Source organism: Drosophila subpulchrella, unplaced genomic scaffold (assembly GCF_014743375.2).
Source record: "Drosophila subpulchrella strain 33 F10 #4 breed RU33 unplaced genomic scaffold, RU_Dsub_v1.1 Primary Assembly Seq59, whole genome shotgun sequence".
NCBI lineage: Eukaryota > Metazoa > Arthropoda > Insecta > Diptera > Drosophilidae > Drosophila > Drosophila subpulchrella.
Genome location: NW_023665695.1, coordinates 208,760 through 229,048, shown reverse-complemented (window position 1 = coordinate 229,048; position 20,289 = coordinate 208,760). Strand labels below are relative to the sequence as shown.

Here is a 20,289-nt window from a genome sequence, read left to right as displayed (position 1 = left end):
GAAGAAGAGAGAACACGCGGAACATTAAAAGAGAAATGGAATGAAATCATTAAATTAAAAAACTAGAGCTGGAAAATCATCGATGCTTACCTACATCGATGTTTCGATGTTTTTCAGAAAAAAACATCGATGTATCGATACATCGAATTTTTTTTTGGGTGTAATTTTGAAAAATGTTTTTACTCCATATAATATTATAAACGAATACCACAAATAAATGCAATGTGTAAGTTCATTATAAAAAATTATGCTTTATTTAAGATCCATTGTTTTCTGTTTTTGTTTCCTGCAAATTCAAAGTGAAACTTAAACTACTCGTTCAACACAAAAAGTAAAATTAAATCACAATTCAATTAAAAATAAATTAAAAAACAGTATAAAGTTCTACTCAAAAAAATAAGAAAAAAGTTACATAACTAAAACTAAATTATCCAATCATTTTTGTTTAGGAATAAAATCATATTCTCTTCTCGCTTACAACTAGTCCAGCTTTACTAAACATCCTCTCACTTTCAGTAGAGGTGGCCGGTACGCAGAAGTATTTAAAAACGCATGTTTTGAATCCGGCGTCATTTGATACCTGATGAAAGAAGAAATTGGATTTTTAAGTTGGTTACTAACTAAATTGGTATTTTGTGTACCTTCCAATAATCCAAAGGGTTTTGGGCAGGGTTCAAATTACTCGCATTCAAGTATTGTTGCAAAGCCAATATGGAATCCGCGCGACCGCTATGAATTTATTGAGTTTGATTAGTTTGTAAGAAACTGAATAATAGGTCTGACTCTGCTGTGGATTCTGGTGTTGGCGATCTTCTCTATATCGAAGCGCCGACAACACCAATATTTGTCGAGATCTATACCAATTTGAACGTTTATTTTACTTAAGCCTAGTACTCACATCGACGAAAACCGCGAGCTAACCATAGGAGTAAGCGAGAGGCAAACAGGCGGCTAAAGGTTTTCGTCGGGTCTGTTTTTCAGCGTGGTACTCAGATGAGCTAAGGAAATACCAAAAAAAATACCAGATTTCGGGAGTGAATTTTCGATGAACGCCGTTAGCCGCGGCCCAAAGAATAAGAAATTTAATCTTTGGCGGTGTTCGTGCAGAAGCGGTGGGGAATTTTAAAATTTTAAATGGAAGAAAAACCCCAAAAACGGTTAAAGGAGGTCAGTGCAGATAAAAAAGAACGCCTAATCCAAAGTGTTGCCCATTATTGTGGGATTTGACCGACAGGAAGCAATACCACAACAGAGGCAACTCCGCAGAATAGTTAAAGTGCTGAAGGAGATCCACTAGAGAATCCCAGTGGGAAGGAACATGCTGAGTGGGACTTCGCTCTCTACGTAGACATCCTGCCGGGCGTGTCCTTGCAAGGAAAGTGAGATCTGGCCAAAAGAATTTGGTTGCGTTATACTAATAGAAGTACCTTTTTAGCAGAACCACCAGTACCATGATCTCCGACGACCTCTCCATTAGGACTCCGTACACCACCACCACCAGCTACTTGACAGCTTGAGCGGAGCTGGAGGACCCGCTGGCTTCCATAGGGTTGAGGAAATTGGGCGCCCGCTAAGGAACAATTGGAGGAGCCATGGCCAGCCACTGCCAGGATGCTGCGCGACTTCTTGCAGCATCAGCGGATCAACCCTGTTCCCAATCCGGCTCCCACTTCCTCAAGGTCCAATGTGCCTATTGGGACTCGGAGCTGGACTGCGGTGGCGCGGGAAAGATGGCGAAGCGATGGCGAAAAGGAAGCTTTAAACAACTAATTTACATAAATAAAAACATTTGTTGAACATTCCATCTATTTTTAATTGAATTTCATTGTGTACCAGCAGACTGCTCCTTTTTAAATTTCTCCAATTGTTTTTATTTTCGTTTGGCAACAAACCCAGATGCTTGTCAGTAAGACCATGCTACTTGCATTGCGGGTGAACTTTGAAAACTTCGGTCACACTACAAAGAATAAGATTTTTTGACTAGTGAAACTCTTAGCCGATCTGAGTACTAGGCTTTATTTAAAAATGTGCTTAGCTTACCAAGATTCTTTTCTGCCAAGCAGTGATGGAACATCGATGTTTGAAAACCTCGATGTTTCCCGCGTTTTGGAAAACATCGATGTATCGATACATCGCCGATGTTATTTCCAGCTCTACAAAAAACATCATTTACAATAATAAAATGTTTTAAATATTTAAATCAGTTTTAACGGACTAAATTTCTTTAACTTATCTAAAAAATTATATTGTAATAAAAATATATAAGTAAAATAAATTCAATTTACTAAACTTCACTATAATCAAATAATTTACTTTTATAAAACAATATCAGTTGATTTTTTCGATATACAATAATGCTTCTAATATATTGGGGCATTCACATGTCGCTGCTCCCGGCAGTGCAGGCAGATTATAAGACAAAGAAAGAGAGGGAAATCTTCGAATATCTGCCTCTCTTTATTGCACTACCGTTTTCGTAGGCAGTCTTCTACGCTGCGCCGACTGCTCTGCTGACGTCAACAGCGGCACAGCGTTTTAGGCACAAAAAAAAAACAAAAAAGCTTTTTGCCTTGAGCCATGTCACCGCGTCCCTACTGCAGAACTGAAGGGTATTGATACAAGTCATATATACATATATGCGCTGCGGCTTTATTTCGTGTTTATCGACATGAATTCTGACCATTGTATTGAGGTATAATAATATGAAAACTAAAACGAGGAAATAAATTGACTCTTTTAAAACTTATGATATCAAACAAAAACTCCTTCTTACGAGGTAAAAAACTAATGACGATCGTACCTTCAACATAAAAAGGTACCGATGTCAACTTTTGTGACGAAAATGTATTATACGGTCTTCTAAATAAATACACTTTCTACATTTTTGTCATTCGGCACGCTTTATCAAAACCGTACAGATTATTGCCTTCACAAGACAAATTTTGAAAGTGCATTTATTTATTTAGTAGGTCGTAAAACATATATATATATATTTTCTACACAAAAGTTGATATCAGAACTCTTGTATGTTGAAGGTGCAATCGTTAAATATCCCTTAAAAAATCGTACAATTATTTTGAGTATGGGGTTAGAGAGATAAAGAGTTGCACTTTTTAAAAGTTTTGACGAACTAACAAACTCTGTAATTACAATTAAAACGAGAAAGGAAGTTAACTTCGGCAAGCCGAAGTTTGTATACCCTTGCAGTTATAATTATTAAATTTAATAATACAAAAAATAATATTCCCAATAGTATAAGATAATATGTCAAAAAACACCGAAGCTATAATTTGTTTCATATTATATTTCCACCAATTTTCCGATCGTTCCTATGGCAGCTTTATGATATAGTCGTCCGATTTTGATAAAAATTAAATTCGAAATGCAGAACTAATTAAAAAATGTTATTTCCAAGCGTAGGAGGTTATATGTTAATAAACACAAAAGATATAATTTTTTTAAATATTTTTTTTCGATTATTCCTATGGGAGCTATAAGATTTAGTTTTCCGATCCGGCTGGTTCCGACTTATATACTACTTGCAAAGGAAATAAGACTTTTGGGAAAGTTTCAGCCCGATAGCTTTAAAACTGAGAGACTAGTTTGCGTAGAAACGGGCGGACAGACGGACATACGGACAATGCTAGATCGACTCGTCTAGTCATGCTGATCAAGAATATATATACTTTATGGGGTCGGAAACGTCTCCTTTACTGCGTTGAAAACTTCTGACTGAAATCAATATACCCTCTGCAAGGGTATAAAAACGCAAAAAAATCATTTTCAACTTTGAGGAGAGTTCTTGAATTATAGATCCTTTTGGTGAACACAGTTAAAAATGGCGATTCAAAGCGAATACGATTTGTTAGCAGCCATCGAGGTACATTTTAAATGTATCATAGTGTAATATAGAACAGTATTGAACTAAATGTATCTAACCAGTTATTTTTTAAAATCTTGTATGCCACTTTGTAATAATAAAAATAATAATAGTACATATACGTATTTTGTATTTCCTTATATTGGATGATTTATTAAATAAAATGTAAAAAAACATATGTTATTAAAAGTAAGTAAGACGTGTATGTTAAGAATTATTCTTGGTATGAAGGTAAAAGTGTATACAATAGTATATTAAAGTACAAAATATAAGCCCAAAAGGATTCGTTCAGTCAAGGATGAGATACCTTAAATAAATACATTTTCTTATAGAACTATTAATAAGATTGAATCAATTTTTCAACTTCTGGCTTATCAATACAGTTTTTCACTTGATGCCTTAACAAATTAAAATGATGCTCAGCAGTTAAATTTGCTGTGATGTTGGGCATCTTAAGACGCGTTTTCCTTTCCACATGTTTAACATAAAGTAGGTTTCAAACTTAGAAAATTTATGTAAGCTGGGTGTTTACAACTTTATTTTAGTTTAACATGCGGACTTGAAAGACTTTCGGTTTTATATTAACCTAATTTCTTTTATTTACGTTACCATTAGAATAAATTTACAGAAATCAATTACACTGTGTTCAATAATGGAATTACGATACGGTAAGATAATCAGGGGTGCCACAGAAATCCCATAAGCTCTGTCTTATAAAATTTTTATTGATGCACACAAGAAACTTACACTGAGTGGGTGCTCTGCGATTCTGTGGCACTTCCGTATGACGTTTTAAAATATTATTTAAAAATGTATATAATCTGGTTATATTATATATTATTTGTAAAGCTTTAGAGATATAAATGTACTAATTTTACATAATTTTTTAAATACAAAATTTCATATTCGTGTTATATTTATTACATCATTTATAGGTTCTCTTCCTAACAGCTGCTTGGTATCATTTTCTATTTCAATCGGTGATATTCCAGCACTACGGTCATTTAAATAATTAGTCTCCTCCTCCACAATTTTTTCAAGAATGACATCAGAGCTTTTTAGTCCTAAAAACATTTTTAATTACAGTTTTCGCTGAGCTACTGCTCTGTTCTTACCATTTCGTCCAACTATTGTTCCATTGCATATTGTTTCTGTAGAGCCGCAATTTACGACAGCTACATCTGTGGGAGAGTTCTGACGCCCGCTTTGTTGTAAGGCAACCGCTTTTCGAGCATGACGCGTGGTCAGTACTCCTGTTTCTACATCTCGCTCAAGTCGGTGTCCTAAATAGCATTGATCTTGTGTGGAAGAATTCGCTTTTACATATATAAGAACATATTACCTGAACGAGATCGAGTCAGCTGACGATGCACGTAGTCTTCAAGGTCCTCCTCTTCTTTCCGACTTATAAGACAATTTAAAATTAATAAAAATAGTCCCAATCCGAAGGAAAATAAGCCGGTGCAGGTCACTTCATTCCACCATGCTGAGCTAGAACCTAATAAATCGAACAGCTGAATAAAATTAAACATAGATATTTGATAACAACTACATACTAAATACATTCCAAGACATAGTTTCATCTGGAATAATACCAGCTCCGCAAAGAAAAACTCCAAATACAACGAAAACAATTCCAATATGCAACATTCCAATACTAGTAACTACCTATATTTTAATAATAAATACAGTTAATTAATATTTATATTTTTAAATTCCAAAAGTTAACCTGGCTGTCAAGCATTCCAGTACCGGGCTTTATTGCATGATGGGGAAGATGATACTTGCGTCTCACGGATCCCGTTGGTGAATGAAATGTTTCGCCACTCTCTGAACTTTGTGTGCTATAACGCCTTTCTCGTGCTCTTTTTTGTTCATCTCGTCGTTTTCTTTGACGCTTAATGGCCATTGCGGAATGTATACCCACTGAATGCATTTTTATTCCTTAAAATATTTTGCATATATTTGGATATTATTTAATATAAAACGATAACGAAAGCTAACTTCGGTAAGCCAAAGTATAAATTTACACATACAAATTTGGAGCACATTTTTATGGTTTTTACTTATTTTGCAAAAGTGAAACTTAAATATATATTTGGATATTTTTATACCCGTTACTCGTAGAGTAAAAGGGTATACTAGATTCGTCCTAAAGTATGTAACAGGCAGAAGGAAGCGTTTCCGACCCCATAAAGTATAAATATTCTTGATCAGGATCACTAGTCGAGTCGATCTAGCCATGTCCGTCTGTCCGGATAAACGCTGAGATCTCGGAAACTATAAGAGCAAGGCTATTGCGATTTGGCGCGCAGATTCCTGAGCTTCTTACTTACCACTCTTACGCCCACAAACCGCCCAAAACTGTGGCTCCTACAGTTTTGATGCTAGAATAAAAATTTTAACTGAAATGTATTGCTCTCGTCAATACCTATCAATTGATCCACGCCTACTTTAACGCCCACAAGCCTCCCACAAACTTAAAAAAATCGTAAATATGAACGTGGTTATCTCGGAAACTATCAAAGATATTGCATTGTATTCTCAGATTTATATTCCGTAGCCTTGTACGCAGCGCAAGTTTGTTGCGCGAATATGCCACGCCCACTCTAACGCCCACAAGTCGCCCAAGCCTGTGGCGCCTACAGTTTTCATGCTAGATACAAAATTTTAACTGAAATGTATTGGTCTCGTCAATACCTATCGATTGATCAAAAAAAAATGGCCACGCCCACTCTAACTCCCATAACGCTTAAATCTGTCTACCGCCGGTAGGTAGCGCTCTTTTTCTCGCTTTGCTGCTTGCATATCTCTATTTCCCTTTGGTCCCTTTAGCTGAGTAACGGGTATCTGATAGTCGAGGTACTTGACTATAGCGTTCTTCCTTGTTTAATCTAAAGCGATAAGGAGAACAAACTTCGGAAGGCCAAAGTTTACATTTTACAAATAAATATTTTGAGAACATTTTTATGGATTTAAGTTATATTGCAAAAGTGTAAACTTGGATATATACTCGAATATTTTGTAATATAAAACGATACAGAAAGCTACCTTCGGAAAGCCAAAAGTAAAATTTTATTAAAAAATATTTGGGAAACTAATTAATAGTTTTTAGTTATGTTGCAAAAGTGTAAACTTTATAGGGTTGTCAGACAAAACAAGAAAAATCTCTATAGACGATGCAATCGACTATCAGATCCCCGTTACTCTGCTAAGTGTACTGTGAGCATTCAGTGAGGGAGATGGATATATACAATTAGCAAAGCGTCTGTTCCCAAGACTGCACACTTTATTTTATGAATGGCCCGAATTGAACAATTTTTGACATGTAGTTGGACATTGATTGTTTACGCCAAAAGGGTGCTTTATTTCTGGAGGCAGTGTCGAGCGGCCAATTTCTCAAGATTTCTACATCTCTCTTGCTCGCACTGCCCTCCGCTCTCCTTCTCCATCTCACTCTTAAGTCTCCGCTCCGCTCTGGAGCGCTTTAGTTTTAGGTAGATCAAGCCACCCCCGCCTCAACCTTTTGGTATTTCGAGCGGATTTCATAATCATTGAATATTCCTCTCCTGGAGTTTCCTTGGATTTTTCTCAGCAGCGACGGTGGCTCGAACAGTATTAGATACGCTTCTCTTGTTGTTATTATTTGCTGGTCATACAGCCAGTTTTTATACCCATTTCTCGTAGAGTAACGTCCGTCCGTCCGGAAGAACGTTGAGATCTCGGAAACTATAAGAGCTAGGCTATTGAGATTAGTTTTCACGCCCACTCTAGCGCCCACAACGCTTAAATCTGTCTACCGCCCACATAACCATATATTGAAATTAGTCTCGCTTTGCTGCTTGCATATCTCTGTTTCCCTTTTGTCCCTTTAGCTTAGTAACGGGTATCTGAGTACCTCGACTATAGCGTTCTTCCTTGTTTTAATTTAAAATATAACCCAGCCATAGTACAAACTTCCGGTTCTCTATTTTTCCTTTAAGAATTGCACTCTTCATTATACCCATTACTCGTAGAGTAAAAGGGTATACTATTTTCGTCGAAAAGTATGTAACAGATAAAAGGAAGCGTTTCCGACCCCATAGTGTATACATATATATTCTTGATCAGGATGACTAGCCTAGTCGATTTAGCCACATCCGTCTGTCCGTATGAACGCTGTGATCTCGAAAACTATAAAAGCTGCAATACTGGGATTTAGGCCTAAAGATTCAAGAGATCAAGTTGGTTTCGTCAGGGTGCCACGCCCACTCTTACTCCCACAAGGCGCGCAAAACTGTGGCGCCCACAGCTTTGATGCTAGAAAAACAAATTGAACTGAAATGTATTGGTTTCATCAATATTGACTAAAAAATAGTTTTCCAACCACACTCTAACGCCCACAAACCTCCCAAGAAGAAAGGCAATGACGTCAGAGCCAGACAATAACAAACTTACCCTTCAGTTCTGCAGTAGGGACGCGGTGACATGGCTCAAGGCAAAAAGCTTTTTTTGTTTCTTTTTTGTGCCTAAAACGCTGTGCCGCTGTTGACGTCAGCAGAGAGCAGTCGGCGGAGCGTAGAAGACTGCCCACGAAAACGATCGTGCAACAAAGAGAGGCAGATATTCGAATATTTCCCTCTCTTTCTTGTCTTATAATCTGCCTGCACTCCGCGCTCGCAGAGACAAATTTCGGCCAGTCCGTTATTTTTTTGCGTCTCTCCGTTATGTTCGGCTAGCGACTAATATTTCGGCGGAAAAATTTTCGTGGAGCAGCGACATGTGAATGCCCTAATATTTTAGGAGCATTATTGTGTATGCCACCGCAGTCCAGCTCCGAGTCCCAATGGGCATATTGGACCTTGAGGAAGTGGGATCCGGATTGGGATCGGGGTTGATCCGCTGATGCTGCAAGAAGTCGCGCAGCATCCTGGCAGTGGCTGGCCATGGCTCCTCCAACTGTTCCTTAGCGGGCGCCCAATTTCCTCAACCCTATGGAAGCCAGCGGGTCCTCCAGCTCCGCTCAAGCTGTCAAGTAGGTGGTGGTGTACGGAGTCCTAATGGAGAGGTCGTCGGAGATCATGGTACTGGTGGTTCTGCTAAAAAGGTACTTCTATTAGTATAACGCAACCAAATTCTTTTGGCCAGATCTCACTTTCCTTGCGAGGACACGCCCGGCAGGATGTCTACGTAGAGAGCGAAGTCCCACTCAGCATGTTCCTTCCCACTGGGATTCTCTAGTGGATCTCCTTCAGCACTTTAACTATTCTGCGGATTTGCCCTGTTGTGTTATTGCTTCCTGTCGGTGAAGTCCCACAATAATAGGCCACAGCTTGGATTAGGCGTTCGTTTTTATCTGCACTTACGTCATGCAGGCGTTTTAGGGGCTTTCCATCCATTTTTAATGTTTTGTCTCCAAACCGCTTTCGCACGAACACCGCCAAAGATTAAATTTCTTATTCTTTGGGCCGCGGCTAACGGCGTTCATCGAAATTCACTCGCTAAATCTGGTATTTTTTCAGGTATTTCCTTGGCTCATCTGAGTACCGCGATGAAAAACAGACCCGACGAAAAGCGTTAGCCTCGTATCTGTCTCTCGCTCACTCCTATGGTTAGCTCGCGGTTTTCGTCGATGTGAGTACTAGGCTTTGTTCGTCAACCGTCTCTGGATGGTTGGCGCAAACCAAAATCGCATTGGATGGTCATGTGTCTTCAGCTCTTGCACCAATTGAACTTTGTATGATGTCAAACCGAGGTCTTTCGTCAAAATTCTTTGAGGGGGGTGCGAGAAATTTACAATTCCTGCAAAAGGTGTCGAGATGATGTTGATGGATTATCCCTCACGCTTTCAGCAACAGCAGCAATATTTTCAATTGAGCGCACTGGACGAGAATGAAAACGCTTTGCGTTGTCCATTAACGAGCCAATCTCACGCACACGCTTCACAAATTTATCCACAAACTGCCTGGAAGGTTCTTTATTTTTCCGGAATTACGTGCGCATTTTTCTTGCAGTTTCGGTTAAAGACTCACCATTTTGGAAGTAAGTTTTCAATATTTGCCAACTTTCTTTAAGAGTAAATTTAACCATTTTACCAAAAATTTGACACATTGTCGAAATCGTTCGAGCTGTCATAGCCGAAACAATGGATAGTTCAAAAAGCAACTACTACATGGGCCACCCTGTAGAAATAGGTTTTCGCTTTTAATTTAACGATTGGCGCTTATAAAATGCAGCGTGCCAAATGTAAAAAATTTTGAAAGTGTATTTACTTAGTAGATCGTATAATACATTTTCGTCACAAAAGTTGACATCAGAACTTTTGTTTGTTAAAGTTGTTAGGATGTGTTTTTGTTTGGTATCAGAAGTTTTTATTTTAAACATCAATCATATAATTTATCTACTTTCCCAACGGCCGTAGAGTTTAAGTTTCTAAATGATTCCATGACCCTACAAAAATCTAAAAAAAACGAAATAAAAAATTTGCGCATAATTTTTAAATGATGGTATTTAGACAAACCATGCTCGAAAGGCGCACGAAGTATTTCCCATGTAGCTTTAAAAATTCAAAGGTTACGGGTGTACGAAATTTAGCTATTCATAGCTGCTTTCCCGCCAAAGAACCGAGTTTTTTTTAAAAGTGGTAGAACTACATACTCTTATATTAAGCTGTTGAACATCTTCTAGAATTTTCAGGACCCTAAAATAACGATTTGGGACAAACTGACAAGACAAATTTTCATTCAAGTTCTCCAAAATCTTGTTTTGCTAATAACTTTTTAACGGAGTATCGACGCGAATTTTAAGTGAGAATACAACTAGATTAATGAACTTGTGCATTTATTTTCAATGGCCCCAATAGATCAAATTTTCTAAATGTTCACTTATACACTTTCACTGCTTTTTCTCCCAAATAAATTTTTTTAAAGTCTTGGTATGCAATCCTTTTATCGATATCAAATGATACCTTTCGATAGATGTCTTACTCGTAACGATCGGACGATCACAGAAGATTTTCATTTATTCGTGTAATTATAGTAGTCGCCTTCGCACACTCTCCTGGTACTCTCCGTCACTACGTGGACTGCCGTCCACAGTAATATTTAATCCAAACCAAAAGTGAAAATTTTTTTTAACTTAGGCCTAACTCTGCGCTTGACAGCGGAGCGGAGACTTAGGGGAGAGATGGAGAGGAAGAGCAGAGGGCAGTGCGAGCGCGCGAGAAGCAGAAAACTGCCGCTGAACAAACTGAACACTGCCTCCAGAAATTAAACGCCCTTTTGGCGTGAACATTCCCCCCACTCTTGCGAGGACACCCGAAGCAATGACCTCAGAATAGTAGGCTCAGGAGTATGATGGAAGTGAAGATCGGTCGTCCGTATATAGGAGAGTGTGGTGGCCCTTTCCACACTTATGGCAGTGATAATCACTGCGGCAGGAGTTCTTGGAATGATTGTAAGCCAAGCAGTTGGAGCAGTACCTTAGGATATTTACTTCCTGGAGCCGTTTATGGGGGCTAAGCCGCAGAAAGTGGGGGAACTTCCATAGAGTATGGATCTTTTGGCAGACTCGGCAATGGTAGGATTCAATACCTCAAGTACATCTGCCATCCAAGGCGGTATATGGAACCCAATATTTGGAAGGAGTATTCTTAGGAGGGACTTTTTGTACGGAAAATTGCGCTGAATAGGACGAAATGGTGTGTGGAACTGAGGCGAATACTGGCCTTGGAGGGTCGGGTGGAATCAGTGGAGTAGTAGGACCGCTGTTTCGATGCAGCAATGTGCGATCTTGGCACGTGAGACAGTTGGTTGCTTGCAAAGCAATTAGAGCACAACTGATTCCTTTGGATATAGGCAAGGCGATCGTCTACAGTCATTTGTAGAAAGCGTGGACATATACGCACGGGGTGGTTCTTCTTCGAACACAGATCGCAGCCTTTGGGTATCGGAACTAGCCTTGTGTTGAAGAAATTTATTTTTGGAAATTCTGCCAATCGATTTGTGTCTTTGGACTGGACGTGGAGGAAATCGGCAGATTGGAAGCTATCGACGGCCTCAAGAGTTCGATGGCGGTCCGTCAAATAGGAATCAAGCTCAAGCCACGTAGGAATTTCGGCTTTATTTTGGATGGATTGCTCCCATAATGAGAGAGTGAGCTTTGGTAGTTTTGTCGAGCACATATAAACCAGGATAGGGTCCCAATTCTCAATATTAACACCGGAAAACTTAAAGAAAGTTAAGCAACCTTGAAAAGTGCGTTGAAGTTCCTTTAAGGCTGCTCCCGACTCCTGTGCTATGGATTGCACATTGAAAAGTGTTTTCAGGTGACTGTTCACCTGCAATCGCTTATTTTCGAAACGCTCAGTTAGGTTTTTCCAGGTTAAGCGAAAGCCATCATTGGTGAGTGGAGATCTCGAAACTATGGAACGAGCTTCGCCACTTGTTTTTAAATTTAAGTAGAACAATTCTTCAACGGGCATTAGACTCGGATTGTCTATGTATATTGCCGTGAAAAGGTCCCAGAAAGTCGGCCAGCAAAGATAATCGCCAGAGAAAACCTCTGTGTCGATAGGAGGGAGCCGGCAGCCATAAGACGTGGAATCTTGGGATGGAGTTGAGGTATTTGGGAGGAGCCCTGTTGGATGTGATCCATCTGCGCGGCAAACGTCTTATAAGTGGAGTACGTTTGGTAACACTTGGATTTTAGGTTGGCGTTGGTGTCTGCGGCGCTCTCGCCTGAAGCCACAACGCAATCGGAGCATGTGTCATATGCTGCCATTACCGTTTGCCACCAGGAATTGAAATGATGACGACGAATTTTACAGGCGAATAACGTTGGGGGAGGATCACCTGGAGCATTCACAGTGGCACTAAAGTGGATCAGACAGTCATCTGTAGCGGATTTTACTGATGTCGCCATGATGTAAAATACTTTAGAATCTTAAATCAGAAGTAAGAAATCGAAAACGGGCTAGAATACATTTGGAATTGAGGAACCAATCAAGTTTGTAAATATATACGGTCACATTGTCGGATAGGCAGAGTCAATAAATATTTATTATATCGGATGTTCGGACTTATGTAAAGAAGTACGGATTTTAATTTTGTTTGTTTGAAAGAAACATTTATTGTGAGCCCTTGACCCACTGTGCACTGGCGAAAATATCGATATACGCATGTATGTACACTAGGGTGGTCCAAAAAATGGAATTTTGTTCTCACCCCCTCACGTGGTTGATTAAAGCTTACAAAATATGTATTCAACAATTAACATTTTTTGGTTGAGTTTCAGACCTTGCGAAACGTCTTCAAAGTTTATATAAAAATTACTCATACGACATGCATACCAGCCATAACTTTTTCATAAAGATCGATTACCCCTCCCCAACTTTGTCAACTCTGGGATATCGGTCAATAAAAATAAAAAATTTACGACAAATACCGAAATGTTTTTGGAGGGTCAAAACTAGACACAACGGACTTTCCATTGAAGTGTCAGGGCCACCTATATGAAAATCATATATTTGATCAACCTCAACAGTGCGTATGAGTTATAAACTTTAAACTAGTTCGCAGGCCATATAATGCGTTATTTTCAAAAAATTTCGTTTGGTATACCTTAAATTCCTCAATGAGCACCTTATTTGTTTTTAAAGCCTAGTACTCACATCGACGAAAACCGCGAGCTAACCATAGGAGTGAGCGAGAGGCAAACAGGCGGCTAAAGGTTTTCGTCGGGTCTGTTTTTCAGCGCGGTACTCAGATGAGCTAAGGAAATACCAGAAAAAATACCAGATTTCGCGAGTGAATTTTCGATGAACGCCGTTAGCCGCGGACCAAAGAATAAGAAATTTAATCTTTGGCGGTGTTCGTGCAGAAGCGGTGGGGAATTTAAAAATTAAAGGTCAGTGCAGATGAAAAAGGATGCTTAATCCAAGCTGTTGCCCATTACTGGGGACTTGACCGAGAGGAAGCAGTACCACAACGGGTCAAATCCGCAGAACAGTTGAAGCGCTGGAGGAGATCCACTAGAGAATCCCAGTGGGAAGGAACATGGGACATCGCACGATCTCCGATGAGCTCCATTAAGGACTCCTCCTTCACCAACTACTTGGCAGCTGGTGATGGAGCGGAGATAGAGGATGCGCCGGCTTCTATAGGAGGAGGAAGTAAGGTCGCCCGCTAAGGGACAGCTGGAGGAGCTATCACCAGCCATTATTGGCCAGCTCGGAGTTGGACTACAGATGGCGCGGGAAAGATGGCGAAGCATCCGTGGGACGAGAAGGAAGCCTTTAACTTCTAATTTACATACAAAAAAACATTTAATTTAATAATTTAATTTATTTTTATTTTAATTTCTTTATGCACCAGCAGACTCTTCTTTTTTAAATTGCTCCAATTGATTTGTTTTCCGTTCGACAAGAAGCCCAGCTGCTTGATAGTAAGACCATGCCACATGCATGGCGGGTGGGGAATTTAAAAATTTTAAATGGAAGAAAAGCCCCAAAAACGGTTAAAGGAGGTCAGTGCAGATGAAAAAGGACGCCTAATCCAAGCTGTTACCCATTATTGTGGGACTTGACAGGGGCAAATCCGCAGAATAGTTGACGTGCTGGAGGAGATCCTCTAGAGAATCCCAGTGGGAAGTAACATGCCGAGTGGGACTTCGCTCTCTACATGGACATCCTGCCGAGCGTGTCCTCGCAAAGAAAGTAAGATCTGGCCAAAATAATTTGGTTGCGTTGCACTAATAGAAGCACCAGTAATATGATCTCCGAAATCCTCTCTATTAGGACTCCGTACACCACCACCACCAGCTACTTCGCAGCTTAAGCTGAGCTGGTGGACGCGGTGGCTTCTATAGGGCGCCCGCTAAGGAACAGTTGGAGAAGCCATGGCCAGGATGCTGGGCGACTTCCTGCAGCATCAGCGGATCAATCCCGTTCCCAATCCGGCTCACACTTCCTCAAGGTCCAATATGCCTATTGGGACACGGAGCTGGACTGCGGTGGCGCGGGAAAGATTGCGAAGCATCCTTGGGACGAGAAGGAAGCCTTAAGCTTCTAATTTACATATATAAAAACATTCGTTGAAAATTTCATTTATTTTTATTTTTATTTCTTTGTGCACCAGCAGACTCTTCTTTTTTAAATTGCTCCAATTGATTTGTTTTCCGTTTGTCAACAAACCCAGCTGCTTGACAGTAAGACCATGCCACATGCATGGCGGGTGAACTTTGAAAACTTCGGTCACACTACAAAGAATAAGATTTTTCGACTAGTGAAACTCTTAGCCGATCTGAGTACTAGGCTTTATATGTTAAAAAACTCCGAAGCTATAATTTGTTTCATATTATTTTTTCACCAATTTTCCGATCGTTCCTATGGCAGCTATATGATATAATCGTCCGATTTCGATAAAATTTAATTCGAAACTCAAAACTAATTAAAAAATGTTATTTCCAAGCTTAGGGGGCTATATGTAAAAAACACCAAATATATAATTTTCTTAAATTTTTTTTCCGACTATTCCTATGGGAGTTATAAGATATAGTTGTCCGATCCGGCTGGTTCCGACTTAGGTAGTATACCTGCAAAAGAAATAATACTTTTGGGAAAGTTTCAGCCCGATAGCTTTAAAACTGAGAGACCAGTTTGCGTTGAAACGGACGGACAGACGGACATGGCTAGATCGACTCGTCTAGTCATGCTGATCAAGAATATATATACTTTATGGGGTCGGAAACGTCTCCTCCACTGCGTTGCAAACTTCTGACTGAAATCAGTATATCCTCTGCAAGGGTATAACCAGAGAATATGGTTTAGTCGATGGCCTCGCGGCGAGGGGGATGCAGACATGCTTAAAGAAGCTCAGCTTTTTTCACTAATACACCTAGTCAATAGCGCCACCTATCTTCTTCTTATATAGTGTCATTTGGTTGCGGCTTGGATATTTGGGTTTACCTTTTTAATGAATGATCCGATTACAATAATTTTTGACACGTATATAGGTATTTATAATAAGAACTATAGTTCATTTGAATTTTTACAAAATATCAAAAAATTTGGGCGCTAGACGGGTTTTAGTGTTATAGTCGTTTGTGGGAGTGTTGTGTTAGAGTGGAAGTGGCACCCTGCTGAAACAAACGTGCGCTGCGCAGAAAGCAATGGAATGTACATGCCAAGTCCCAACACTCTAGCTCTTATAGTTTCCGAGATCCCAGCGTTCATACGGACAGACGGAAAGTCGGACAGTCGTACAGACGGACAGACGGGCTAGATTGACTCGGCAAGTGATCCTGATCAAGAATATATATACTTTATAGGGTTGGAAACGCTTCTTTCTACGTTACATACTTTCCGACGAATCTAGTATCCCCTGTTACTCTATGAGTAACGGGCATAATAAAGAGTGCAATCCCTAAAGCCTAGTACTCAGATCGGCTAAGGGTTTCACTAGTCGAAAAATCTTATTCGTTTTAGTGTGACCGAAGTTTACAAAGTTCACCCGCCATGCATGTGGCATGGTCTTACTGTCAAGCAGCTGGGCTTGTTGACAAACGGAAAACAAATCAATTGGAGCAATTTAAAAAAGAAGAGACTGCTGGTGCACAAAGAAATTAAAATTAAAATAAATGAACTTTTCAACGAAAGTTTTTATTTATGTAAATTAGAAGCTTAAGGCTTCCTTCTCGTCCCACGGATGCTTCGCCATCTTTCCCGCGCCATCTGTAGTCCAGCTCCGAGCTGGCCAATAATGGCTGGTAATGGCTCCTTCAGCTGTCCCTTTGCGGGCGACCCTATTTCCTCCTCCCTATAGAAGCCGGCGCATCCTCTATCTCCGCTTCATCACCAGCTGCCAAGTAGCTGGTAAAGGAGGAGTCCTTAATGGAGCTCGTCGGAGATCGAGCGATGTCTCATGTTCCTTCCCACTGGGATTCTCTAGTGGATCTCCTCCAGCGCTTCAACTATTCTGCGGATTTGACCCGTTGTGGTACTGCTTCCTGTCGGTCAAGTCCCACAATATTGGGCAACAGCTTGGATTAGGCATCCTTTTTCATCTGCACTGAGCTTTAGCCGTTTTGGGTGTTTTTCTTCCATTTTTAATTTTTAAATTCCCCACCGCTTCTGCACGAACACCGCAAAAGATTAAATTTCTTATTCTTTGGGCCGCGGCTAACGGCGTTCATCGAAAATTCACTCGCGAAATCTGGTATTTTTTCTGGTATTTCCTTAGCTCATCTGAGTACCGCGCTGAAAAACAGACCCGACGAAAACCTTTAGCCGCCTGTTTGTCTCTCGCTCGCTCCTATGGTTAGCTCGCGGTTTTCGTCGATGTGAGTTCTAGGCTTAAGGAAAAACTTTTAGAATCAAAAATTTTGTATTGTGGCTGAGTTATATTTTACACATAACTGGAATTAAAAATATATATTTGAGGAATATATGACTTGAATAGTAGCACTGGAATATCTACTGGATTTTTTGAAAGTGTACAATGGTACGCAAAGGGCACTGGATTATTGTCGGGCACAAATAACATCGGAAGAATCACTTTTGGATTTAGACAATATATCATACAGAAAGTTAGTCAAAATAGGGTTCCAAAAACTGGCTGTATGACCGGCAAATAATAGTTGCTGGGAAAAATCCAAGGAAACTCGAGGAGAGGAAAATCCATATGCTTTATCATAATTTTCCAGGCTATATTCGTCATGTCCAGTAAAAGTTTGTTCATTTCTGGTTTGTTTAAAGACACCGCCAAGATTCTTAGTTAGCATCAACACTACTTCGTGTTTACAATTTAACAAAACTTTTTTATAATCCTTAACAAATCTCAACAAATTTTTTAATGGTACCGAAAAGTTGAAGTGGGGTCCCGTGGAAATTTCGTCTCCACTGCTCCATCCAGAATTTAATAGATTTTGACTTTGAAGATTATCCAGAGATATAAAGAGAAAAATCGTGTTTTATCAATCCCACATCCATTTATTTCGTACTTTATTTCATCCAAAAAGTAAGTCATAAAATTATTTGATAAAAGGTGGTAGCATTATCAGTAATAGGTCCATTCGGTGAGTCTTTTCTAATAATTCCTTGAAAATTAAGGTAACTTTCGTCAGGAAGCACGTACAAGTCTTGATTTTGGATAGTAATTCGAATTTTATCGATTGGTTTAAATGTTTGACTATACGATGAATAAGTATGAAACTCTTTCTTCGAAATACTCTCATCTGAGTAAACCTTTTCTTGAACATTTAAAATTTCGCTCATTGTTTTCCTTTCCACCTTTTATATTATACTCGAAGCTTTAATCCCAACGACCTTAAAAATAGTTTATTTTTCAAAGTAAGTTATCTTCTTTTTACTGTTGATCCTCTTTCTATAGCTTTACAATTAGTAATGCTTGGATGAGGACTTAAGCTTCGTCTTTAATTATTGTTATGGTTAAAGGAATGATATTAACCGAATGTGCATGCGAATCGAAACGTTTTCACCACGTAAATTTACCAAATCACCGTTTTGATCAACTATGCGTATAGATAGTGTGCTTATTTCGTCACGAATGGTCGATACGAGTGCGCACTTAACTCATATTGACCATTCAATTCGATAGGATAGATACTTCCATTCAAGGATAATGCAAGTGATCTAAACATATTGAAACCTCTTGATAAACCGTTGGATTGTAAGTATCTTACCCAGCTTTATATTGATATCACTCCATAAATCATAATGAATTGATCAAATCCTTTTCTGTACCTTCCGTTATCCATTTCGTTATCCTTGCTAATTAATAAGATCCCGTGCTTATCCTCCCAACATTTTTGACAAATTTTTACAAATGTTTCATAACTCATACAAGTGTTATTATGGTCCCGATATATATGCCGCATATTTAAATCATCTTGTTTAAACATTGTAATAAAGTTGGCATTGTCACGAATCAGAAGTTTGGGTATATGACTACATGTTTGACATAAATAGAAAGAGTCTATATTTTTATGTCGACCCATACAAAAATAAGATATTTTGTTATCTTGTTTTTCACAAGCTACGTCATCTAAACTAATCATCGAATATCTAAATGAAATTGTTTTTGCCTTCACTGGGGTCTAGTACACCGTCATTATGGGAGAATATATGATATCCCGTTCCTTTAATCGACTTGATTAAATTCTCCAAGTACTCATATTTAGGTTGATATAAGCTTTTTGAAAATATATAAACATTTTCGTAATGTAGTCCATTGGGACTCTCTAAAGTTTTACCACAATTCGAAGGCCAAACAATTAGAGCCCTTATTGTGTTCGGAAAGAGAGCACTATGTCGTGGCGGTAGATTTTTCTTTCGTTTTGATCGTTAATATTTGTAACTAATTTTTTCTAATGTACTTCATTCAATGAGAATTCTTTGATGATTAAACATCAACAAAATGGGGAAACGTTTTTATAATCGCTTTGGTCGTATTTTGAATTGTAAACACGACGATGGTCTTGTCGATAAGTTAATCAATAGATTACCGCTTGATGCCTATATTCCGGGATATAATTTTTGTGGACCGGGTACAAAGTTACAGAATCGCTAGGAACGCGGTGATCAAGGAATAAGCCCATTGGATGAAGCTTGCAAAGAGCACGATATTGTATATTCTCAAAACAAGGCCTTTAGTGAAGGACATAGGGCAGACTCCATATTGATTGACAAAGCCTGGTCGCGTGTCTACGCACCAGATAGCATTCTTGGTGAAAAAGCAGAAGCATACTTTGTTACAAATAGAATGATAACCAAGAAAACATTTGGGATGGGATTGAACAAAACGGAAAATAAGGGGAGGATAAAGATAATGAAGAATAAAATGAAGAAGACAAACTTTTCGACTGTTATTAATGTTGCTACTTAGACATTAAAAAAACAAAAACATTATGAGTGAAATTAAAGTTGCACGTAAATCAATTCATCAATCAATGAGTTCGAAGAAAAATGTTTAAATACCTCGTGTAATCAATGTACCCAAAATTGGAGGTTTTCTACCAATCGTGCCGATCTTGACAGCCCTCAGCGCTCTTGGTAGTTTAGCAAGTGGTAGTGCAGCAATTGCAAAAACAATTAATAATGGCTAAATGGTGAGAATGGCTAAAGAAAATATGGAGGAGAAGAAACGTCACAACAGGAAAATTGAAAGTGTTGCTGTAGAATAAGGATTATATCTCAAATCCTATAGAAAGTGTTATGGTTTCTTTCCTAAGCCCTATAGTAAGGGGAAAGGAATTAAGAAGCGAAAAAACTAATTTCTCTGCTACCCAATAGACCACTATCAAATATTGACATACGTATACATATACAAATATTCCATATATATACATATTATTTACCTCTGTTCTTCCGTTTGGAGTCCTCAGTATCAAGTGCACATTGACCGTATAGAGTT

At 39.0% G+C, this 20,289-nt stretch overlaps 1 protein-coding gene across 3 annotated transcripts in view; it reads right to left on the bottom strand.

Moving 5' to 3' along the window:
* Positions 1 to 3,672: 3,672 nt before the first annotated feature.
* Positions 3,673 to 20,289, bottom strand: part of LOC119562550 — a 184,526-nt gene continuing 167,909 nt past the window's right edge. For 2 of the 3 annotated variants that reach the window (XM_037875752.1, XM_037875754.1), the window contains exons 2-6: positions 5,610 to 5,824; positions 5,437 to 5,548; positions 5,223 to 5,378; positions 4,996 to 5,163; positions 3,673 to 4,944 (exon numbers count right to left, since the gene is read on the bottom strand). In XM_037875752.1, coding sequence (XP_037731680.1) covers positions 4,781 to 4,944; positions 4,996 to 5,163; positions 5,223 to 5,378; positions 5,437 to 5,548; positions 5,610 to 5,816 — 807 coding nt within the window. In that variant the 5' untranslated portion in view covers positions 5,817 to 5,824 and the 3' untranslated portion in view covers positions 3,673 to 4,780. Of the gene's footprint in view, positions 4,945 to 4,995; positions 5,164 to 5,222; positions 5,379 to 5,436; positions 5,549 to 5,609; positions 5,825 to 8,317; positions 8,354 to 20,289 lie in introns of those variants that run through there. The other variant, XM_037875753.1, reaches the window with a different exon arrangement.